This window comes from Athene noctua, chromosome 2, assembly GCF_965140245.1.
Source record: "Athene noctua chromosome 2, bAthNoc1.hap1.1, whole genome shotgun sequence".
Lineage (NCBI taxonomy): Eukaryota > Metazoa > Chordata > Aves > Strigiformes > Strigidae > Athene > Athene noctua.
This window is the reverse complement of record NC_134038.1, coordinates 82,669,647-82,694,866: the sequence shown is the minus strand read 5'-3', so window position 1 is coordinate 82,694,866 and position 25,220 is coordinate 82,669,647. Positions and strand designations below refer to the sequence as shown.

General features: G+C 40.8%; 1 protein-coding gene across 1 annotated transcript in view; it reads left to right on the top strand.

Moving 5' to 3' along the window:
• MYO10 (myosin X) overlaps positions 1–25,220 on the top strand; it is a 173,095-nt gene that overhangs the window by 84,535 nt on the left and 63,340 nt on the right. The window contains exons 4-12 of the mRNA XM_074899540.1: positions 10,830–11,017; positions 17,735–17,869; positions 18,855–18,979; positions 19,868–19,881; positions 20,001–20,085; positions 20,756–20,859; positions 23,060–23,189; positions 24,097–24,215; positions 24,950–25,096. Coding sequence (XP_074755641.1) covers positions 10,830–11,017; positions 17,735–17,869; positions 18,855–18,979; positions 19,868–19,881; positions 20,001–20,085; positions 20,756–20,859; positions 23,060–23,189; positions 24,097–24,215; positions 24,950–25,096 — 1,047 coding nt within the window. The remainder of the gene's footprint in view (positions 1–10,829; positions 11,018–17,734; positions 17,870–18,854; positions 18,980–19,867; positions 19,882–20,000; positions 20,086–20,755; positions 20,860–23,059; positions 23,190–24,096; positions 24,216–24,949; positions 25,097–25,220) is intronic.

The window sequence follows — 25,220 nt, the reverse complement described above, 5'->3', positions numbered from 1 at the left end:
GTCCAACTGCCTTATTCACATATTCCACCAGTTAATACCAGAAAGGCCATAGACAACCCATTTAAGTTGAGAATGAATTAAATTACTTTTTATAATTATCGTCATCCTATGTAAATGGACTATTGATTCATAGCCAGGCTGTTACTTTTATTTGAAAAGATGTAGTCTATTTCTCGCAAGCAGTTTCAGCTATTTCCTTTTGATGTCTGTCAGTCTTTCCTTTTAAAAACAAATGGAGTCCAAAAGTTCCATATAGCACATCTTTGACTGCTAAAACTATTTGCCATCTTAGTGCTGATTTCTAGGCCCATGGCTATTGAGCAGCAGTTTGTTGTCATCTAGCAAACTACCTGGCACAGACTTATTCTGGCTTTTGATTTCTGTTTTCATGCTCTGTTAAAGTGTAATTCCTGCTCTTCTCCTAAAAAAGCCCTTTCTGTAGAAGTGGTCTTAAAACACTGACCACAATAAAACAAGCCTTGGACCAGCTTGAGAGGTGGGCCTGTGCAAACCTCATGAAGTTCAACAAGGCCAAGTGCAAGGTCGTGCAATTGGGTCAAGGCAATCGCAAGCACAAATGCAGGCTGGGTGATGAGTGAGTTGAGAGCAGCCCTGTGGAGAAGGATTTGGGGGTATTAATGGATGGAAAACTGACTATGAGCCAGCAATGTGCACTTGCAGCCCAGAAAGCCAACTGTATCCTGGGCTGCATCAAGAGAAGTGTAGTCACCAGGTTGAGAGAGGTGATTTTCCTCCTCTCCTCTGCTCTCATGAGATCCCACCTGGAGTAACTGTGTCCAGCTTGGGGCCCCCAGTATAAGAAGGGCATGGACCTGCTCAAGCAAGTCCAGGGGAGGGCCACAAAGATGTCTGAAGGCTGGAGCACCTTCCTTATGAGGACAGGCTGAGAAAGTCGGGGTTGTTCAGCCTGGAGAAGAGAAGGCTCCGGGAAGAACTTATAGCGGCCTTCCAGTACTTAAAGGGGGCTGCAGGAAAGATGGGGAGGGACTCTTGATCAGGGAGTGTAGTGATGGGACAAGGGATAACGGTTTTAAACTGAAAGAGGGTGGATTTCAATTAGGTATGAGGAAGAAATTCTTTCCTGTGAGTGTGGTGAGACACTGGAAGAGGTTGCCCAGAGAAGCTGTGGCTGCCCCCTCCCTGGCAGTGTTCAAGGCCAGGTTGGACGGGGCTTTGAGCAACTTGATCCAGTGGAAGGTGTCCCTGCCCATGGTAGGGGGGCTGGAACTAGATGGTCTTTAAGGTCCCTCCAACACAAAGCATTCTATGATTTTATGATTAAAGGACCATGGAAGTTATGAAAATCTGGATATCAGTGTCTAAAATACTGAACAGGCAGAATAAAACAGATCTCTAAAGCTTTGTATTAAAAATACTTCTCCAGTGTTTTAGAGGCACTGCTTATTGGTATATCATCTACCAGAATTTTGGTTTTAATTTGCACGTGTTTTCTCTGAAAATCCCCTTCATGTTCCTAAGAGGAATCTATAGGAATGAAGAAGATAATTTTATTTTTTTTCCTTTTCCTTGCTGGAGGGTGAATTAGACCTACAGACAGCTTTGAAAGTCTCATTTGAGCATTGTGCAATAACAAAGCAGGAAGGAGAACTAGTGTGTGGCCACAGGCCATTTGAAATGAAGTGATGAGCCATTTGTGGGGCCTTTTCTGATTTGAGCTAGAGATTGCCTGGTTAAACTTAAGCTGTGCATTTGTGCACAGAGAACACTGCAGTCTGATGTACAAACCTACATTTACATGCTGTATTGTAGGCCGTGAAAATGATAAAAATCAATGTCTCATTCTGATCGATCATGGTTTTTTGTTCAGGAGGTCACCTCCTCTCTGCTTGGCAATAGTGACAAGAGACGCTCGTCCATAACTGTTCATATAAACAGTCTGTGCACGGGAAAACATTATCCTGACATCCAGTAGATAGGACTGCTGCATAGTAGAGATTGTGTTGTACTAGTCAGCAAAAAAATGCAATAAAACCAAGGAGACTTGGTCCTTTTTTTAGAGGAGAAAAACTGCCAGAAACCTGTGACATTCTTAATTAAGGGAAGATGTCTATCTGAAATCAATATTATTGTCTGTTTGGGGTTTTACCTTTGGCTCTAACAATGCTCTTTTATAACAATGCTCTTGTATCAGCTTGTCTTTATATTGGTTTCATATTTCTCAACTGGATTTTTTGGTGCACAATCTGGATAACACTAGCAGAGTTTCCCCGAATATCTCCATCCACTGGAACAGTCTGTTCAGCAGGAGAAAATTAATGGGAAAATAAGATGTTTAAGTTATTAGTGTATATCTCTTAACCTGTGGAGAGCTTCTAATTTTGTGCAGGTTCTTCACCATCTCTGAGCCTTCTGTGGAGTTAAGGTGAAAGATGTGACTGCCTCTGTGCACTGTTTTGGCTATTTACTTTGGCAACTAAGGTGACCAAAACCCTTAAGGGTTTTTAATCCTTAAAAACTAGACAGATCTAGGCAGCTTCAGTTAGCTGCCTAGAACAAGGATGCTATCAATGTGCAAGTTTGAAGCTGTAGGGAGTGGCAGGATTTGCTTAGTTTAGAAGTTAAGGTAGCTGGGTTGCAAAGCACCGCATTTTTCATGAAGGGATAGCAGCCTTTGCCCTTGGAGGCCCTTGGGAGCAGGATGGTGTTGCTTAATAATCTTGTGCCAAGGGAAGTTTAAGGTCACATTAGCTGGGTTGAAGGGTCAACATGACAAACAAGGATGCACCTAATAGGGTGTGTTGTTGATCAGCAGTTGCATCTGATCATCTGAAACACGTATTTAAAAAAAAATCCACAATTCCAAAATCTTCTTAAGAACTGTGCCAGTGAAAAGCATAAAGCGTGGCTTTGAAAATGCCTTGGTTTGGTATGCTTGGATCTGATCTATGCTCGTCACAGGATGGGAAAAGACCACCAGGCAGGTAGTTGGTAGAAGAGACTGCTGCAGCTTATATCATGGACTGAAAAATATGGGAAGGTGCAGCTAAGCAGTGTGAATGTACCTGAAAAGATCCTTCTCAAAAACAATGACAAGGAGAATATTTAGCAGGTGGGTTTTGGTTATAGGTAGCTGCTTGTTGGCACTTGATCTTCCTAGTGACATTCTGTCATGTTCTGGTTCCCTTCTAAAGGTCCTCTCCTATAGATCCTAACTCTTTTATTTGTAGTGTGGCCTGTGTGTTTACAAACAGCTCGTTTTTCAATCGGTTTTACAACTGACCTTGAGAAGAAAAAAGGACAATTTAGGGGTCAATGCTGTGTGCATTGACAAGGAACACAGAGGTAAAGAAAAGCAAAGCTGATGTAAATTTGGGCAGTTGGAAACCCACCATGAGTCACCAAACGTGGTGAGGGCTGCAGAAGCCCGAGCATGTAAGGATGATTATAGAGTATCATTTTCATCTCAGAAATGACTTGGTTGGCTGAAAACATCTAAACTTGTAGTTTAGTACTTCACTTTGATTATTGTTTTTAAGAAAGGAGCTTGGCTTCAGACAGTTTATAATTTAGAGAGACAACTGGATTCTGTCCCACTGAAATTAGCATGGGACTAGCTGAAAGATGGGATATGCTTACCACAGAGAGGATAAATCGAGGTCCTACCAAGAACAAAGGCATTAATTATCATCCTTGCCCCCTGTTCTGCCTCCCCTAAAAAGCACTCCAAAATATGGCCCAGCCATCTTTCTCCTTTTTATGCTGATGTGCATGTGGTGGTTGACCTAATTATCTCTGTCTCAGAATAAACTCAGTCATGATTACCGACAATCCCTTTACCTGAGAGAACCGTGAACAACGGAGACTGTACCTGCAGTGTGGGGCAGACTCTTCTGTTCCCAAGTTTCTCATTCTGACACCTTGAAATTCAGTGTTGAAAACATAATGATGTTTAATGGCTATTTTGTGGTCTTTCAAACGCTGTCTGCCTCTGCATGTTCTATGGAAGCACTGATACTGTAATTCAGTAATGTTACTGTAGCTGTCGTGATTTAAAGGTATGAGATGTGCAAGTTGTGTGGAACAGTGATGAAAACCTTTTCCCATACATTGTCTAAAAGTGACATGTAAGTAGCTTTTCAGTCAGTCAGTTGCACTGCAGTTTTACTTGAAGTTTCCCGATATTAAGGGTAAGCACAGAAAGGAATACTTGTTGAATAAATTGTCAGCTTGATACTAATACCCTTTCAAAAACCCCCCCAAAAAAACACAAAAAAACACACACACCCCCCAAACAAACAAACAAAACCCAAAAACCTCCTTAATTTTCAGACACAGAATCAGTTCCTTAAATGACTCCAGGAAAGTTAAGGTTTCATCAAAAACAACCCAGAAACATGATTTTTGAAGCATCTGTAACCATGCTTTTGTTTCTTTGAGGGGATAGATTTTTCTCGTCCCAAAGCAGAAAGTCTTGAAAGTGCTATTAAGAGAGCTGGACAAAGTGCTGTTTCTCAGTGTTAATGTATACATCTGTAACAAAACATCTTAATTCTTTCTTTGATCAGTTCCAACCTTTCTAGTACCAGGTTGTGAAGAATATATTGATTTTTGAGGTCATTGAAGAAGCACAATGATAGAAATTGAGGAATGCAGTCTCCTTGTGCCTGTTTTAATAGCACAAGCAGTTTTAGTTTCTGTTGTGACTTGATCAAAGACTTAGTTCATGAGCAGCACATAATGCCCTCTAACAGAGTCCTCTAGCCTGCTTCTGCCTTCTCTCCCATCCTCCCTGTAGCATGAGATACACAAAGCCTGAAAGAATTCCTATTCCCTCCCCCACCCTTTTTGTCCCCTATTTATTTATTTAAGGAGGAGGAATGGGATGTTTCAGATGCTAGAAGTTTAGGAAGTACAGTGGGGTACCTTGATGTAGAGGGTGAAAGGAGGTCATGAGAAAACCAATGTGGGATAAAATTGATGACCTTACCTGGGAAGAGCAAGCTTGGACAAAACACAGAAATCATAAAGGATCCTTAGAAACAGAGAAGCAGAAGTCTTGACATTAAAGGGAAGAAGTGATAGGTAGATGGTTGCTGGATATGGAGTAAACCTGAAAAAGCACCTGTGAAGCGGAAAAGACGGAGAGCAAAATGGTCCCTGATATATTTAGTATGTTTGATTTATAGGATTAATGAAGTGATCTTGCATTAGGGCATTTTCTTTTTTTGTTGCTTTTTCTGTGTAGAGAACCTGAAAAAAGTGTTGAAGGGGAAATTTCTTACTCTACTTTTTTTTTCTTTTAGTCCAAAAGCCTTTCCTACGTTGGAAAGAGAGGCATTTTAAACTGTATTTAGTTCATCTATTGCAAACTCGTTTCTTGTAATTTTAGGCTAACTTGAAGAAGTGTATTTTAACCAATAAAGCTTTTCATATCATTTACATTTGTTGGCATCAAACTAAAGTAAACTGATTGTGTCTTCCTTTAAAAAAAAAAAAAAAAAAAAACAACACAAACAAACTCTCATGTTAGGACCGTTCTGACCATTGCATGTTTTTCTAGAGTATTTCTCTGGGTATCAGAAATCTTTGTGAGCTCTTGAACCTTGTTAAAGAACTAATTGGTTTTGAGTGTTTGAAGAAGTCTGGGGTGATTTCAAGACACAGGTTCAAAGCTGATTGCTGTCAGAGGGCAACAAGCAAAACAAAAACAGCATTTGGAGAACTGATGAAAAACCTCTTCCCTTCTCAAGTACATCTTTCATTTTGACTCTTATGATGCCATTACCTTACTGAATGTCTAGCTGAGAAGGCAGGGCTTGAACTTCTAGTTTTGAAAGTCCTCTTAGAAGATTAGCAAACAATTTTATTTCCTCTTTTTGTTCTAAAAGGGGGAGCATGAGTGTCTGTGGTTTGTGGCCAAAAATGTTTTGTGAGATGCATTATCAGTGTAAAATTTCAGTAAAAATTCGAAAGTGGAAAAGGAGACCAACCTTTTAACATGGTAATCAAAGTGCTGCATTGGAATTCAGGCTGAATAACTCAAATTTATTCTTGGGTTTAAATAAATGTATTAGTGGTGATACAATAAGTTGTTGCTGGTTTAGTCTGTAACAAAGTAATTCAAGAGTTTGTGTGTCTTGTGTGAAGTGTTGAGTTGGTCATGTAACAGAGAAGTAAACTGTCCTGTTTATTGACACAGATTTAAGAAGTCAGACTTGTGACAGAAGCTCTACACAGTATTTCTCTGAAATACCCCTCAAACTATTTCAACTGGAAATCTTCAGAAATAACTGTCCACTTGTTACTACTCTGGCAGGTGTATGAGCATTTTTCCTATTCCTAACTGCTTTGGAGTGCTTTCATTGAAATAAGTAATTGACTGCAAGAATCAGATTAGAAACTGCAAAGAACAAAGAAAATTTAATTCACTCTTCTCTGAGCTAAGTGGAAGTGATATTATACCTTTTGTGAAATTTTATCCAAGTGGCTGCCTTGTCATGTTAGCATAATAAAATAGCTTAGGCATTCTACTTCTGTTAACTGCATTAATTTACCACATGATATTGCCTGGTGCAGAAATCCAGGAGACCATACCCATCCACTGAATAGCCCTGCATGTTTGTGTATCTTTACACTGGTTTAACTTGCCTCTAAGTGCTTGCACTTGCAACACAGTAAGGTCTGCCCTTGAAGAAAGGTGTTGCATTGGGTGACTGCTGAGTGTCGCCAAGGGGAAGGAAAGCAGAGCTCTGTGAAGAGGGACGTGATGAAGTGGTGCTCTTCTGCATGTGGGTGCAGGTCATGTCGCACCTCAGGTCCCTGACTTTTGGGCTCTGAGAGGTGCCAGGGTAGAGACTAGCAGGAGTAGGATCTAATGTTTATAAAATTACGCTGCTAGTAAGACTGTGTGTGTCATGGCTTGAGTCCAGGAGGAAACTGTGCACAACACGGGCGCTTGCTCACCTCTTTGCCCTCAGGAATGGGAAGAAGAAATAAAACAAAAAGCTCCACAATCAAGGCAAGGACAGGGAGAGGTGACTCACCCATTATGGTTCCAGGCAAAAACCAGACTTGTTCAGGGAAGAAACAGAACATAATTTAATTCAAACACTAACAACAACACTTAACAGACCTTAAATTTCCCTCCACACCTCCCTTCATCGTGGGCTCAGCTTTGTGCCACGTTTCTCTACTTCCTTCCCACTCCCTGAGCAGCGCAGGGGGCAGGGAATATGGGGGGTGCAGCCAGTCCTGACGTGCCTTCCTCCTCAAGGGGGGACTCCCCACACTCTTCCCTTGCTCCAGCATGGCTCCCCTCTCACAGGAGGCAATCCTCCATAAACTTTCTTGCATGTGGGGCCTTTCCATGGGCTGCAGCTCTTTCAGAGCTACTCTGGCATGGATCCCTCCTGCATGTTGCAGTCCTCCCAGAACTGAACTATGACAGTGTGGGCTTCCCTCACCATTCTGGCTGCACTCAGGCACAGCCACCTGCTCTGGCATGGGGTCCTCCATGGGCTGCAGGTGGGCATCTGCCCCACCATGGACCTCCATGGGCTGCAGGGGCACAGCCTGACCTCTCACCATGGGCTGCAGGGGGGTCTCTAATATGGCGTACCTCCCCCCTCCTCCTTTCTTCCACTGACCTTGGTGTTTGCAGAGTTGTCTCCATCACAACTCCTCCTTCTCTCAGGTTCCCCTTCTTAAATACAGTGTTATAGAGGCACAGCCACTGTCGCTAATTGTCCCTTTTTTGCCCAGAGATGCATCTGACCTGGATCTGGGGGAGCTTCAAGAAGCTTCTCACAGGAGACCCCTCACCTGCTACCAAAACCCCTCACACACAAACCCACCACAGTGTAATAGTTACTGGATGGGAAAAGTAGTAAACCTGGAAGTGATGTAGGAAATTATTCTTGCAGCAGATCTTGCTCATGCTGAGTATCTCGGGGGAAATTTACAAAGGACTTGGAAAGATTTGTCTTTTAATGGGAATGGGAATAATGGTGCTGCTTCAGCTCATCAATACCTTGCTGAACTGCCTTGGGGTAAGGTAGAACTTTCACTTGGGCCAGCTAACTTGTAGTGAGTCTGTGCAGATATCTGGTTGTGGCTGCTCCTGTGTCAAATTATGACACTTGGTAGATGGTAAATTTCATCCACTGTCTGTGAAGAATATAACTTTGTGTTCTTGCCTTGGGATGAGGAAGGCTTGTTTTTTTGAGGGCCTGAGCTTGTTCTGTCTTGTACCATTGTAATTTGGTGGCAATCTGTGCATGCATTTAACTTCTGCAAAGAGGTAGTATATACTCAAAGCACCAGAAGACTGGAACCACAAAATTGGACCTATTTCAGTAGAGGTTGTGTTTCTCTACAGTTTTGCTGGAAGGAGAGGGAAGGAATTTTTAAAATAGTGACATGTCCTAAACATTACTTCATGAGGTGATTTAGGAATTGTTTTTGTGAGCATCATTTTGGTTATTCAGTAGGTTTCTGTTGTTGCCATAATACACTACCATACATGAATTACAAGGCAATGAAGCCAGTTGACTTTATCAATAAAAAACCTTTTCTTATTCACAGTAATGACTGATATTCTGGGAGTGTTTATATAAGTTAAAAAACATTATGCTTAAGCCATGTGAAAGTTTGCCTCATGTTGAGTCTGTGCAGAAGTGGGCTGCTGTTGTCTGTTGTGATACTTACCGTTTGAAATAGGAGAAACAAGACAAGTTGCATTGTAGCAAGGAATGGGGCAGTTTTGCCAGTGCTTTATCACAGGAGAATCAGGGAGCATGGTGATGTTGTTCTGTCAGGTACTTGATCACGCAGATTCTACAGAGTGGATGCACAGTTATAAAGTTAGATGGTATCACGTTTCATGTTTTTCCTTCTTTGCCATGGCATCTGTTGTGATGGCGTGTCTCAAGTTACTCTTCCTACGTTTTAGTAAGACTTTAGTCAGATTTCAGTAATGTAAACAGGAAAATCTGTAGCAGTCTGTTTTATTGATCATACTTGTACTGTATTCATGTAATTAAAAAAAAAAAAATTATAATTTTGCCCATGTAATCTGTGCTGAAATATGTATCAAACTGAGGAATTTTGTTCCTGGAGACTTCCTTGTTACTTATTTAAGAATCCAAGAGGGGATGATCCCAGGAAATTAAACTGCTGTCTCAGTGCTGTAATTGCCCTGCAATACGATCTTGTGTTGAAATGGTATCTTTCCTCTAGATGAAGCCTTCTGAGCTATTGCACAGCATGGAGCTTTAATAAAACACATAGATTGAAAGTTCACGGCTCTATAAAGAGTACTTGAGTTACAGTGAGGAGGAATGTTTCCCTTGCAGCTAATAAAATTGTCATAATTTCAAGGACCCTGATGTAGTCCCCTTAGCAAAAGCTCAAAGCTGCTACTTGTGTTGGACCTGATGGAGGATGAACAGGTGGATAATGGGGAATGTAACAGCAGGGTAACAAAGAGAAAGGAGAGCTTATACGCAGCAATAATTATATTTTAATTAAGGAGAAGAAGAGAGAGGCAGTTAGATGTGGAATGTAAATGTGGAAGAGACCGACAGAGAGGAAAGGAAAATGTGGGGGAACTGACGGTCCCTGCATCTCAGTGAGTGCCCCTGTGGTGACTTGCCAGTGGAGGGGGTGTCTGCAAGGGGAGAGCATGGGGCTGTGTTTCTGTGGTGTGCAAGATGCTGCTCGCCTTATCCAGCCCTTTCTGAAGAGTGTGCTGCGAACGTGAAGAGAGCCCCAGTCCTGCTGTCAGCTTCACAGCTGGTTCCTGTCGGCAACAAGAGGGTTGGCTGTTGGTGAAGCATCTGTCTGTACGTGGGGACCGTGTTACAGTGCTGGAGGCTTCGCAGCCTGGCTCTTTGCAAGTCTGCAGCAGGGCTGTTGAAGCCAGGTGTCAGCATCCTGCCTGTAACTGCAGAAAGGGTGATTAACGAAATGAAATTAGTATCGCAGCAGTAGCACCACACACACTGTATGGTACTTCAGTTAATTTCACATGCCCCAGAAATGTACTGGGAATTCTGGTGGGGGGCATCAAGCATGTTATTTCCTGCCTCAGTTAATTTGATTTTATTTGAAAAATATATTGAAGTGGATAGAAGGTGACTGAGAAAATGAACAGCATTGTGAATAGACTGTTGCAAATGATCATGTTACCACAGCCTAATGAGTTAAGGCAATGAGAATGGGCATAAGCTGCTACCTGGGTGGTTTTAACTGATGTGTTCTCTAATTGCAGTGGGATAGAAATGAATGCCTTGTCAGCTGCCGTTGTGCTTCGAACTAGTAATAAATTAAGTTGCAGAAAACCCAGTGTTTTGGAAGCATCTGCCAGTTCACTTTCTTTTCTTAGGGCCTGCTACCATATAATGGTGTTAGTGCCTAGCATAATGTCTGATAGTTCTGTTTTAAAAATGAATAGCAGAGGAGCACTTAGATACTCTATTTTACACTAATACTTGGGAGACAGGTTTTATTAAGTTCAGCAAGTCCCTAAGAATGCATGAGAAGCAGATGTAGACCAGTGCTCATAGGCATTACTGTGCAGCTGTGAGTGGCGTTAAGGCAGGGATTTATATAGCCCAGAAGCTCTGTGCTGTAGGTGGGTTAAGCATGAAAACATGGTAGAGGTGGAAACAACTTTTGCCTTTCTGTTGCTTTTGTTGAAAGGAAGAAAGGGAAAAATACTAGCAACTTTTATCCAGAGGATTGCTAGGTTTTTGCAGATGTGTATTTGTTGTCTTTCATTTGGGAAGATTCTTAATCTGTTCCACCCGGTGTGTAATAACAACTCTGGGGGGGCTGTGTGCTTGCAGACATACATCGGTTCAATAGTTGCCTCCGTGAACCCTTACAAGAGCATCCCGGGACTGTATGACTGCGCTGCCATGGAGCGATACAGCAAGCACCACATGGGAGAGATTGCACCTCATATCTTCGCAGTGGCGAACGAGTGCTACCGCTGCCTTTGGAAGCGCCACGACAACCAGTGTATCCTCATCAGGTAAATGGCGGCTGCGGCTGCTGCTTTGATTATTGCTGCTGGTGAGCCTTCCAAGGTGGTTTGGGATCATGGGCTTGGGCTCTGTATTGTTCTGTGGATCTCTAACAAAATGTTAATTTTTCTTCGGCATCTTACAGTTCCAAGTAGTGAAAAAATCTGTTGTATTTTTGTGCATTTTTTGCTGTTTACCCATCTAATGTTACTCTAAGTGCTTTCCCCACCGGTTTAAACATCCCTCTGAAGCTCAGTAGTTTGTCACCACTAGACCCTGAACCCTGTTTCTTTTCCAAGAGGAAAAGAAAAAATAACCACCAGTCTTGAGAAATGTGGTAAATAAGAATAGCAAAAGAGAAAACCCTCCGTATTTCAGCCACTTAATTCTGCCTGATTAATCTTCCTTGCTTAATCTCGTTGTGCTTTAATTTAGTGGTGATTTAATAGCTTCACATTTGATCCACTGTGTCACTGGTATTCAGGATCCCACTCAGGCCAAACCTATGTTGAGAGCAGTTGGCATTTCAATAGCATTCTGCTGCTTTCAGCTCCTTCTTCCTTCTTGCTCCATAAAAACTGAAAACGCAGCCAGCTCTTTGGTCTTTCCCCTGCCTGCCAGCTCAGCTGCGTTGGCTCACACACGGGCAGGGAATCCAAAGCCTTGCCTGCCGGATTGGGAGGAGCAGCTCAGTGGCAATGGCAGCATGACATCAGCCATCGGGCTCTGGGCCAGGGGTGGTGTTCAGGATGGGGGTGAAAGAGCTGGTGTTTGTCCTCCCTCTCCTCTCTCGCTTTTGCAGTGTTTTTGTGCTTAAGCCTGTTTGCTCTCACCTTCCTGCGGCACAAGCGTGGGGATCTCTTCAGACACAAGGTGACACAATTTCGGCTGTCTCCTGACCTCCACAGGAGCCTTGCGACAGCCATGGGACCACGGCATAGGGCAGCTGGTGGGTTAGAAGGGATGAGGCAGAATAAGATCAGCACCTTTTGCAATAGGCAGTTTCTACTGGCATTTAAGATTATAGGCCAGTTTGCAAGGCTTCCTGGATAAGAGAAGGATTTGGTGCATGTAGTTCAGCACTCAGTCTGTTAGAAATGTGGATCAGATGCAACACAGCTATGTCTGGTTCCAACTGAATGAAAGCTCTCAGGTCACAGTCCCCACCTGCCTTCATCTCTAGGCAGGTTCTGCCCATCAGTGGCACAGAGATGGAGGGGGCTGAGCGTGTTTTTAATCTTGCTTTAACTCTGTTTCTCCTTTTTGTTATTTAATACATAGTGCTGAGTATATTTTAAATATTTTTATACATAAAGCTGAGTCCAGGTGACACTTCAAGAAAAAATGAAATGCACAGAGATCTTTGTCTTGTGAAAATAGCTAGCCTGGAGTCATGCTTTTCTGTTTTAATGACAGGTAGCTACTTGTGAACAGCCCATGTACCCAAATTTTGGGGACCAAAATAATTTCTGGTGCCTAGCAGATGGCCATCGGTCTTTTTGTTAATGTCATTCTATCCTGGCCCATGTATTTTACCTTTCCTTCCCGTTCCCCACAACCTGCCAAGACAAAACCAGGCTGTGTCCTAAAAAGGACATAAGCTCAAGTCTCTGATGTTCCAGAGAAGTCTCCAGCACTCCCTGCTCTGTAAACTATGTGCCTTGGTGCAGATAAGCCATAATATGGAGAAGTTTTACATTAACAACCCCTTTAAAAATTGTTTACCGTGGTCATGGATTAAAACGATGATTTGTATAAGTTCAGTGTTTCAGACAAGTGCTGCAATAAAACCTTATAAGGGTATCTTGTTTCTACAGAAATTGAGGGAATGTGCAATTCAAATCAAAAAATGAAAAGTCAAATCTACTCCCAAAACAGTATTATCAGCTGTATCTATGAAGGGCTCAGAGCAGGATTTTTAGAAATTGCTAAAGGTTTTCGTGGCCCTTACGAGGTTGAGGAAAGTCTCTGTGATCATGTACTTTGTTTGGGGCATCAGAAGTGTGCTTGTCATCTTCAGTATGGTGGTTATTCCTGTATCTTTTACTGGTTTAGGATTAGATGTTGCAACAAGTCACTGTCAGGCTTTCTTGATTACTACTGCCATTTGAAAAAAATGGTCAAGTGGAGCCCTGCAGTGTCTGAGTTCAGGCAAATATTCTGGTCTTGTATTTAGTGTAAGAGATAATAAAAAGGAAAATTTTGTTGCGTGACGGAAACACGATAAACAGATACATCCAGTTAAAATGAGTGAATTGTTCGTGTAGACTTCACATTCTGATACGCGATTTCACCTGCTCCTGATTTTGGGAATCTTAAAAAACTCAGTAGCAATCTGTAACAGCCCCATGAGGTGTAAGGTCCTGAACGCTTTCTTGTGCTCCTCTGGACTTGAAGTGCCCCCTGCTGGCATCCAGAATTAGCTCAGCGTTGATTTGGAGCTTTCTTAAGGCACTGGGTTCAAAAACTTGTGAAAAAGCTTCTACTGTTTCGAAATGCTTGGGATGTTTGTCTGAGTAGGGTAAGATGAGAGGGTTAAGGCAAGAACCTGAATTAAAAACTGTCATCAGTAGTGACTCAAAATGGAATATAAATGTGAGGTCCATTTTCCCAGTATAACCATACAGACCAGAGGTGAAAAGGAAGGAATTACAGAAGAGATTATATTAGAGTCATCCAAAGATGCTTATTTATCAGCCTGTGTTATATAGGCTTATTTTAATTCATGGTAATGCTGTATAAAAAATGACTTAGCAACCTAAAATTCCAACAAAATGGCACATTGAAGAAGCTGTGCACAACACGTGCATTAGAATATTTACACAGTTGTGAATGGTATTTTTGCCCTCCCAGGCTAAAAATTGTGTATCTAGCTATTGAACTAGGTATTTCATGTAGACAAAAACGTCTACATCAATGAATGCTGAGTTTCGTGTTGTTCTGAACCTTACCACAGAGTCCAATTTCATTTAAAACAGAGAAGAAAAAAAAAAAAAAGCCTGCCACAGTTGAATTTGGTGCTACAACAGACATGTTAAAAAAAAAAAAAATTATTAACATCTGATTTTTCAGCTGGGTGCCTCAGCAGCAACATGAAGAGAGTCTGTCTTACTCAAGAAATAGCCAAACAGCTTCTCCTGATGTAAGGAAGGGACTGAGTTCCCTCAGGGTTGGTTCACGTTCACAAGCTGGGACCAGATTCAAGCTTCCAGCCCTTTATTGTAAGAATAGGAGACTGTCTTTAAGGGGTTCTTTTGTTGCTGCTCTGTTAAAGGTGGTCGAGTCCATGCGCAAGCAAACACGTGCTCTTACTCTCAGATACAGTGGCAGTTGATTGGCTTTAAAGCACTCGAAGTGTAAAGCAGTCAAAGAAGCAGCAACAGTCACCCTGAATGACACTCAAGTCAGTGCTGCAAGTGGGAAATCACAGTCTGACACCAGTTTGTTCTCTGTTATCATCTGATGGCCTGATATTGTTGTTATTCAGCTTGAAAATCACTGTGAACCAAAGTACTCTTTGGATGAGACCCAGACTTGTGATAGTAAGACGTTCTTAGGGGACTGACACCAAAATTCATATGTGTGTTTGATGAACAGTATTTGCTGAAAGGGGCCTATTTTGTCTGTGTGTATTTGTCTTTGGGATTTTAAAGCCAGCAGGCAGAATTGAGGAGTATTTAGAGAAGTGTTGATACCACCTCACTTGTGTTATGTCCTTCAGAATGAAGAGTCTCTCTTGGTGACCTCTTTTTCCACTGCGGCAGTCCAGACTCCAGGCTGCTGTGCCTTTAGCAAAATGGCCTGTGTGGAACAAGTCATGGAGAAAGTCTAAAGGTCCCCTAAGTGGGGGCCTTGTGGGTTGCTGTCACACAATATATTCCCAATACTGAATGTGGTGGTGTGGAACGAGCTGGGCACTTAAACTCATGGGGTGGAAAGGTTGTTGGAAAGGCTGACTGTGCACTAAAAAATTCACCCTTTTACTGACCATGTCAACTTCTTGTTAGGTGCAGACTTTCTAAAGAGTCTGAAAGATTAATCCCACTTAGCCTATCGTTAGTGTATTATGTACAGTAGGGTTGAAGAAACAACTTTAAAGTTTAGCATGCTTGTTTTTGATTTTCATCTCATTATTAATAACCATTTTTTGTAAAGCATTTTGTAAAGGAAAAATGCAGAGCTGACTTGATGCACATAAAACTATTGGTTCCTCTGCAGGGGTGAGATATTACTGTCATGCCAGAGGGCTTCAGGAATACATCCACTCGGTGCTTGATAGTAATTGTAAAACTGAATAGAGCAGTTACTGGTGGATTAATAGAGAACACGGGGTAAATCCATCCTCTGATAGTATATTTGAGTAATTTTTAGTAGTGTTTTTCCCCCTTGCTTGATATCCAGGACTCTGGAACTGGGGGTGGTTCAGAGGGCAACAAAAAGGAGCAACCAGAAGTACAGTGTGGCTCCGTATGGGGAGTGGCTAATGGAGATGGGCAGCTCTAACTGGGGGGACTTAGCATGAAGTCATGCACAGCAGAGAGAGGGAGTGCTGTGATAAGTTGTTGGTTTCTTCTTCCAATATGAGAATTAGAGGGCATCAGATGAAGCTAATAGGGGGCAGATCCAAAACAAGGCACATTCATATGCTTTTTAAGGGAGTATGACTAGAAGCTCATAGAAGATAAATCTGTTGAGAGTTTCAAGACACATAGAAATCAGATTTAGATCAGGAACCCTCTGAACAGCAAATAACTGAAAGCTGAAAGAACACAGAAGGGAAGTATTGCATGTCTTCCTTGGACATCTCTATATGGCAACTGTCAGAGATAGGACACTGGTCAGGTAGATCTTCGGCCTGATCCAGTTTTGAGCCCCTCCTGATTTAAGAAAATATCAAGAGCATATTATTGTGTGTAATACCAACTGTACCAGAGATAGGCACAGGAAGTATTTTTCCATCAGCTTTGAGTATCTCACTTGTAGAATTGCTCTTATGGTGGGGTAACGTTCACCTTCCATAGCGCTACAGGTGCTCCAGAACATGGGACAGAAGGTGGGGACAGAAGGATGATGTCAGTGAAAGAGCTGATGTCCTCCTTGGCACCCATATCCCTGCTGTTGAGCTATTATACGCTGCTCAGAGGTTTAGAATTTAGGCAGGAAGAGGTGTGTATCACTTGATGATTTTTTTCACTAGACAAGGATAGTGCAAGGGTTTGTGAAGCTCTTTCAAAGCTAGCAGTAAGGAATATTAAATATTTGCTTTGTTGGCAAAGGAGCATGAGTGACTGAGGGCCTGCAAAGAGAAAGGGAGCAAATACCAAAAAGCCCAGATATCAAAGATAAAACAAAAATACTACAGAATTTTTTTGAGTTGATGTAAGTATGATAGATGAATCATACCTGCTGGAACATATCAGCAGGTAGCATATCTTTGTATGAAGTTTTATGAAATATTTTAAAGACTCTGATTCTAATTGTTGGCATTCACTTGCCTGAAAATGCCATGCTGCTTTGATGTACCTTTCTTCTTAGCTTTTTACTAGAAAGCATCATTAGACTTTGCCATAGCCTAAAATCACCAGGGTCACTACTCAGCAGTGGCACAACAAAAGACTGTCAAATAAACTAAGCTTGCTCCACATGCCCAGTAATGTTCCGTGAAAGTCAGTGACAAAACTCCCACTTGCTACAATGAAAAGGGTAGGATAAAACCAAAATGTACCTCCTTTCATTGGGAGTAGACTGGAATTAGGCACATCTTAATTAGGAATTAGGAAAACTAGGAATTATGCTGCAGTTTAGGATATAATGAGATTACTTCAGATGACAACTAAGCGAACTAGACAAACTTTAGCTGCAAGTTTCGTTTGTTAATGGCTCATGGTGTGTTTTAATTATAAGGCTACATAATTGAAGGGAAATGATACTGGGGAAATGAGCCAAATTTATACCTTCCCTTTTTAGAGATAGTTTTGAAGAGAAATTGAGTATATTGCCTTCTGTTTGTATCAGCAAGATTGCTTATTAACAGTTTGTTTTTAAAATGTCAATTTAGTATTATCAAGTAGCTTTGTTCTGCTATGGGTGAAGATGAGAGGTTTTACATCTCCAGTGACAGTGATGAGAGGTGAAAATTGTATATTTTGAACTCGTGTATCTGGTTTATTTGGATGTGCATATCAGAAGTTAGTTTAAAGATTATGTATCTAAGAATATCAGTATGTATTACACTAGTAATTGTTATGTGTTATAATATGTATTGGGTGTCTCTAACCTCCTTCTTCTCACAGCAGGGCTCCCTGCTTACCTAGACTGCTGCAACATAATTGCAAACTTTCCCAGCTTAATTCGTATTCTGGACTTTCTCCCTGACCATTGCAATGCTTTTATTCTAAATTCGGTTTTCCATGTTGGTGAGAATTGTTAGATAGTTGTTTGTATTCAGACAGCTCTTCGTTGCCTCATGGGTTTTGTGTACATCCTTACACAATCAGTGCCTTGAAATGCTGTGTGAACAGTGATATGAAGTCTGAAGATAGTTTGCATTTTGTGTTGAATGTCATATTCAGCAAATTTAAAAGGGTATTCTGCTGCTGTCTGAGTATAATTTCTAATCACCTCACACTCCCTGACCTCCAGTAATTTAGAGTTTGGAGGGCTGGCCGGAGGGCTTTTCTCCTGGCAGGTGGAACTGTACAAATGCTTTCCTCCTCTTCTTTCAGTGGTGAAAGTGGTGCTGGTAAGACAGAAAGCACTAAGCTAATTCTCAAGTTCTTGTCTGCAATGAGCCAACATTCACTGGAGCTGTCCTGCAGAGAGAAGACCTCCTGTGTTGAGCAAGCTATTCTTGAGAGCAGGTACTAGATCTTTCAATACACAGGTTTTTGTTTTTTTTCCAGAAGACATAAGCCTTGTCATTGAAGTAAGAGCTTGCAATGTAATTAAAGATGTGGGTGCATATACTGGACAACAAAATGACTACTGGAAAGGGAGAAATTTTCCATTCAACAAAATTACCTGGGCTGCTCGAGCAAGTTGGGAGCACAGTGGTATACACCTTAATGAAGAAAAAGATGCGGAGTTTTGAAGTGGACGATGCTTTAGTGGTGGCTTATATTTTTGTGTGGGGCTGAATTCAGAGTGAGGGAAAAGGCTGGTGGGAGAGAGAAACCATTGGTTTGGTTTGTGTAGCCTGGGGATAAAGTGGAACAAGATACAGCATGGTGAGGATGGAGTGTGCAAGTGGTAAAAGCATGCTGAAGAAAGGGAGGATAAGAAGGACTGATAAGGCAGATGAGTAAATGCCTCAGATAAATCAGACACACTCTATGCAAGCAAAAATCCCTCAAGTGTTCAAATGAAATAACACATGGTTCTAAACTATTAAAAAAAAAAGGCAATTTGAGATGCTTTTACTTTTGTTTATCATGCTTCACCTCTTTTTTACTTGCTGTATCTTGATGTAGTTATTTTTTTAAATTGCCTTAGAACAATGACTATTTCCCCTATATCTGTCTAGCAGTTTGCATGTGCTGAGATTTCTTATTTCTACAATTTGAGTACTGCAATGAGAAAGGCATGCATCTTTTGAGCAATTACAGATTAAGCTGCAGAGTAGTTTAGTATGGTTAATCTTCCTGTTGCTTGAATACTTGCATCTTTTGATAGAAAATTGAGTGGCCTGTTGTTTATAAATTGAGGATAATACTAAGGATGTAGGCTGTGGCTGAGGAGGGTGTCAGAAGTGAGCTTTTCAGAGTGCTATTTCTTTCACCCGTCCCATGTGAAACTGTTGGCATGCTGATCACATGTTAATACTCTTGTCCTTCTGTATTTTCACAGCCCAATTATGGAAGCTTTTGGCAATGCAAAGACTGTTTACAACAACAACTCAAGTCGCTTTGGGAAGTTTATTCAGCTGAACATCTGTCAGAAAGGAAACATTCAGGGAGGAAGAATTATAGATTGTATCCTCATTTGGTGATTTTACCCCTGGCTGCGGGCAGCCCCTACATACCTCCTCTGTGGTGGTCTGAGAGAAGTGGCTCACCCTTGTCTGTCCTCTCACCCCTTCCTGAAACATGCACAATTAAATTCAACTGAGTTAGGTGAAAAGGGAAGCAGTAACAGCCAAGTCTGCATGTGTTTGTGCACATGCACACATGCTTTTGTGCCAAGGTGGGCTTTATAATCTCTTGGAGGATCAGGATTTTGTATTGCTACTGCTAGCGTGCATATTCCTACAGGGTGAGATAAAACAGCCTGACTTCTTGCCGATAACTTCATTTGTCAGCTATTTCCCTCATTTATTATATTCAAAGATAACTTTCTTACTTTTCTGGAAAAGTACTTGAAAGAGCAGAGCTGTTGAATTTCTGCAGTGTGAGCCTGGGTGGGTCAAATCCTTGAATTTGTCCTGCATTTGGCAAAATTGGATTGTGAGCCAGCTCCACCAGAGGTATGGGAATGAGCAATATACCAAGAAGATCCTACCTAGTCTTTTGAACATAAGCTGGTTTTGCAGTGCAACAAATTTCATCCCTAAAGCTGTGTCCAAGCTGTAGGGAAAAGGAAAAGTAAAGAAAAGCAGATGTAGTTTAAAATGCAGAACACGATAAGTCCAGTTTTGATGGGATGGAGGAGAAGGAGGTGTGGGAACACATTGGTATTAGAACTGCTGCAGTATTATCATTGTTGCTACGTTATTCATCTTGTTATGGCAGTAGGCATGTCATAAGAAAAGACCATGATGCTCTTCCTATTGTCTCAGATGAAAGAAGGAAGATTATAAATAATTTGTCCATTGATTGCTGTTTACTTTATTCCTTGACTGAAGTTTTTCTTCCTGGCCATAGATTTATTGGAAAAAGTAAGTTGACATTTGATTTTGGTCAGTTAATTTTGTTTGATTTAATATTTTCTTTGAAATTGTGGATAAAATTTCTTAAAAATGATTGCTTAAATGGAAACTATTTTTTACTTTGACAGAATCGTGTAGTAAGACAAAACCCTGGGGAAAGAAATTATCATATATTCTATGCTCTGCTGGCAGGGATAGAAGAGAGAGAGAAAGGTGAGTGGCAAAGCACAAGTCACACAACTGTAGTGGCTTTCCGCTAGCAATCAGCCATGGTGACAGCAGTGGAGAATTTAACTGCAGAAACCCACTGACCCAAGCAGAGAAGTTAGTTATTTATTCAGCTGGAATTCAGTGAGTGTGAATTTGAGCTCAACTTGATAAAGCAACCTGCTTAGTTGAAGAATGTCACTCAGCTGCCATTAATTTTTCTCCCAGCTTCTGCTGTGGCCCTGGGAAAATTACTTGGGGACAAATATGCCTCATTCTGTTCAAGCTGAATATTTTCACTGGTACTAAATAACTCCACAGCAACGAAGAGAAATAATTCTGGTTCCTCTAATCCTCTCTCATAAAGAATAAATCCACTGAACAAAAGAAATTACATTTGTGTATGTGAAAAATTGCCTAAAGCTATGTTGGCATCTCCCTTTGGGCCTTCTGTCTTTGCATGCTAAAAAGTAGAGTTAACTCCATAGTGCAGCTAAAGAAAGCAAAAACCAGCAAAGCAAAACCCCATATCTGATTTTAATATAAAACATTGTTTCATGCATCATCATAATTTCTGACCAAATTAATTGTGAGCTGTTTAACTCTGACATAGAAATTTGTGGAGTGCTTTTGTTTTGGGATTTTTCACTCATTCTTTTTTCTCTCCTCTCATTAGATGCTTTTTACTTATCTGTACCGGAGAACTACCACTACCTGAATCAGTCTGGATGTATAGCGGATAAGACAATCAGTGACAAAGATTCTTTCAAGGAAGTCATTGTGAGTTGTTTCCCTAGTTCTTTATGCCTTAAAAATGCTAGAGGTTCAGGCACCTGGGGCCATTGACAGACCAAGGGACAAAGCCTTCTTGTGCTTACCTGCACGTGCAGCTCTCTCATTGAGGCACTAATCTTACAAGGAGCTACATTTCTCATAACACTTCACTGTCATTTTGAGCATGTCTTTACCTTCCCTCAAATATTTGATTTTTACTGTATCATTTCAAAGTGTGCTGTAATTTACTGAAATTATTACATTTTGGAATGAAAATAATATCAGTTAGGAAGACGGTAAGGCATTTACATGCCTTTGCCCTTCCCTGCATTGTTTCATAGTGCAGCTATGTCTGCTTCCACTGTTTTTCTGTCCTAAAGCTTTGCCCAGGTCACGTAGCACCTACTGGGTCAAGTCCGCAGTGCAGCACGTGGGGAGCGAAGCATCTGGCTTCCATGGCTCTTTAAGTTGCGGCTGGGAAATCCAGTTGTATGGAGTAACTTACGCAACAGAATGGAACAAAATGTAAACACAGATTAAAAACCAGGTCCTGATGGAGTCTTTCCCTGAATGGCTATAAATCTTATACCCACACCAATTAGCTACAGCAATTTGTCTATACTGACTGTTAAGATAATTGCTAATTGCTTACTATATCACCAAGGTGATATGTATTAGGTTTTAAAAATCAGACAAAAGATTTGGTTTTATGCCCTTCACCAAACTATTTTTGCTTATTTATGTTAATCTCTTTGCCAGACTGACAAATTAGTGTGTAGTGGATGCAGCAGTTATTTAGTGTAAAAAATCCTCATCAAGTATGGCAGAAGGAGCTGTTGGAAAAGTTGGTAACTTATCTATATTGTAGTCACAAGCTTAAGTTGATTAGTGTGACATTTAATTTGTGCTAATTGTTCCAGGGTATGCAGAGCATGAAATCAGCTGGGCAGGTGATGCTTGCGTGCTGTGGGCAGGCTTGGAGCAGGGGCTGAGGCTGCCATGCTGCATTCCCAGGGCAGGAGGAGGGCAGAAACCCCACAGTTTGCCCTTGCCTGGCTTTTCCTATTATAGTCATCTCCTTTGCCTATTTTTATTATGGTTTAAGTCCCAGAACTGTTACTTAAGTGAAACTTTTTTGTAGGAGGCAGAGAGGAAGCGCACGGTGAGCGTGCAGATGAACTCCTAATGCTGCTGCCTTTCTGAGAGCTCTATTGCGAAAGGTCTTCTATACAAAATAAACCTTCAATCATCTGTTCACTGCTTTTAATTCTGTGATGAGTCTGAGGCTTTTCATTTTTTAATTGATGATTTATGAAAGATAAAATATGTCTTGTGTCATCTGTCAGACACCTGCAGTGAACGTAATGTGATGAGCCTAACTGTAAGGGTATAAAACTGTGATCTGCTCTTAGACAGGCTTGTATTAGACTCAAATTTGGGAAATTCTAGTAATTTCAAAAGACATACAATTACTTACCCCTTCTGTGTCAGAGAAAAGTGTATGTTTCTCCTCTCGTTTTAATATTCAGTTAGATAGAGATTTTCTATTCTCCTCATTTATGTAGTTGAGCCTTGATTGTTGCCATATGGGTTATTCATAAATTCAACACATTTTATGTAGATCTCTCTTTCTTGCTCAGTTTTGCTGTAAGATGTGAGACTACACTGGTAAGATGCGTGTTTGGGCATTATGGCTCACCCAGAATATGCTGCAGAAGGTCTCCTCTGAATTCTCTCCTCTGAATTCTCTGATGTTGAGACAAGAAATGTGCAAATCTTAGATGTTGCTGCATTTCCTCCCCCATGCCTTGTTACCTACCAGGCTAATTGGCAAGATTTTGTAAAAACTCAGAGGAGGTTATCAACTCCTAATGCAAATTAGTGAAATCATGTCTGATGCATGACTCAGTAGGGCATTCCAATATTTATACAATTTTAATGAAGAGTTTGAAAGCAAATTACAGCATCCTTACAGCATCAAAAGGAGATTTCTTAAAACCAGTGATACTTAACATGTTCCAAGATGGCCTGTCACGTCTTACAGTGTATTTGATTTGGGATGAAACCAAAGGAGTTAACTCCCACCAGCTCTCTGTCAGTCCTGACTTGCTTTTCTAAGGCCTGACAACACAGTTGGTGGGTTTGTCCTTGTCCCCATTTTTGAGTCAGTGTGCACCTTATCGAAGAAGCTCACATGTCATTCCAGACTGCAATGGAAGTGATGCAGTTCAGCAAGGAGGAGGTGCGAGAAGTTTTGAGGCTGTTGGCTGGCATTTTGCATCTAGGAAATGTTGAGTTCATCACTGCTGGTGGGGCACAGGTGTCCTTTAAGACAGGTAAGAAGGCTGTGCATCCAAATATAAATGTTTCTTGAGGCTGTGAAAGCTATATTTGTTGCTAGTGTATCTGACCATGTCAAGGACAAACAGTGAAAGGGTCTTACTGCTTTTTAGCATCTGTAAATGTTGATTAGAATGTTATTTTTGGTTTTTTGACAGATAAGGAAAATTAGTCTGTTAGGTCTTAACTAGGGAAGACCTTGGGCACATATTTATTCCATTAATAGTAGTGAAATTCCATTTTAATTCCTTCTTTGAAATATTCTCAGATTGATAAAAAATAAGTGTTCAAATACGTTCCTTAAGTGAGATCTCCACTGAAGGTATCTTTTGTTAGAGCTTTTACTATTTCAATTGCAAATCTGAAAGTATGTGCTGGTATGTCTAAAGACTGGCCTGGTGAGCATTTTAAATGTTTGTTCAAATATGACAATAAGCAGTAGCATTCCATATTGCTTAATATACCACATCATAGCACAATTGCAAATCAAAGCATGCGTGTAAGAAAAACATCTAATGGGTTTTCTTTATCCTCATCATCCTGAGGGAAGCTGAAACCCATTCATGTCAACAAAGAGTGAATTACTGTTTGTATCTGGAAAAATATGTTAGTGTAAGTTTGAGTCCTTGACATGTTACATTAAGAGGAAGGTGAATATTTCTGACTTGTGATTAATTTCTACTGCTAAATTCCTTCAGTTGTGTGTATTTATGATACTGTGCCTTTTCCTGAGCAGCAAAAACATATCCTAGCGTTTCTAGTTGTGTTTTTATCTCTAATCCCCATAATTTTAGAAGCTTATTAAGTGGTGGTGGCGTTAGCAATAATAATAATAATACAGCAAATTAGTTTCATAACCTTATATATTTAAGGACATATTTGTATTTGTCTCTTTTTCGCCAGCTCTGGGTAGATCTGCTGAACTACTGGGGTTGGACTCCACACAACTAACTGAAGCATTGACACAGAGATCAATGATACTCAGGGGAGAAGAAATCCTAACACCTCTTAGTATACAACAGGTAAAAGCATCTCAGTTTCGACATGTTTTTAGGGTCTGTTAAATATATGGCTTGGTCTTCAAGTCCAGGGAAATCATTTGTCACTCAGGAACAGAAGCTTAGCTCATGCATCAGAGTTGCTATCAAATATACTACATAGGGGTTTTGGGAAGGTTATTAATTGGACTTTTAGAAATCTCAATAGTTTCCATCCTCTCATTCTGGCCAGGGCTTGTAGCTTGGCTCTTGTTGTTCTTATTAAGCCTGATTGTTTACCATTTTTTTCAAATTCTAATCATGTAGGCTGATATTTTTCATTATGGACATTTGTCTCCAGTGGGTGTTCTTGAAAACTTTTCGCAGAAATATTTTTATTATTTACAAGAGGGGGATTAGAAATATGTATATATAACATTATGCTTGCCTCTAGAAAGAGATAAATTAAGGTGTTATTTCCTACCCTTCTCTTTTCTTCCTCCATACCTTAAGTTTGTAATTTCCTAATTTTTGAATGCTTTAACCTTGAAATGTAATTTTAAAGCCACATAGGTGTACAGCTTTTGTAACCGACGCTGTTAAAGCTTAGATCGTGACACTGCAGCTGTTAATACAATTGCTGTCAAGGTACACAGGAATACAAACCTGCTTGCATTATACATTGCTTTATGCTGTGCAAAGGATGCTGACCAGCAAAGTCTGGTAAGTTCTCAGTTACGGGGGTCATTGATGTGTTGTTTATTCCTTCTTTAATGCAGGCAATAGACAGCAGAGATTCTATGGCTATGGCACTTTATTCTCAGTGTTTCGCTTGGGTCATTAAGAAAATCAACAGCAGAATCAGGAGCAAGGAAGACTTCAAGTCCATTGGAATTTTGGACATATTTGGATTTGAAAACTTTGAGGTAGGTTTCAAAAGTTTGTTCAAATGGATTGTCTGATATTTATGTTTCATTGTTCTACATAACTTTGTCATCTTCACTGGAACTTGATTATTAAACATGTTATGACTTAAATGAATTCCTTGTT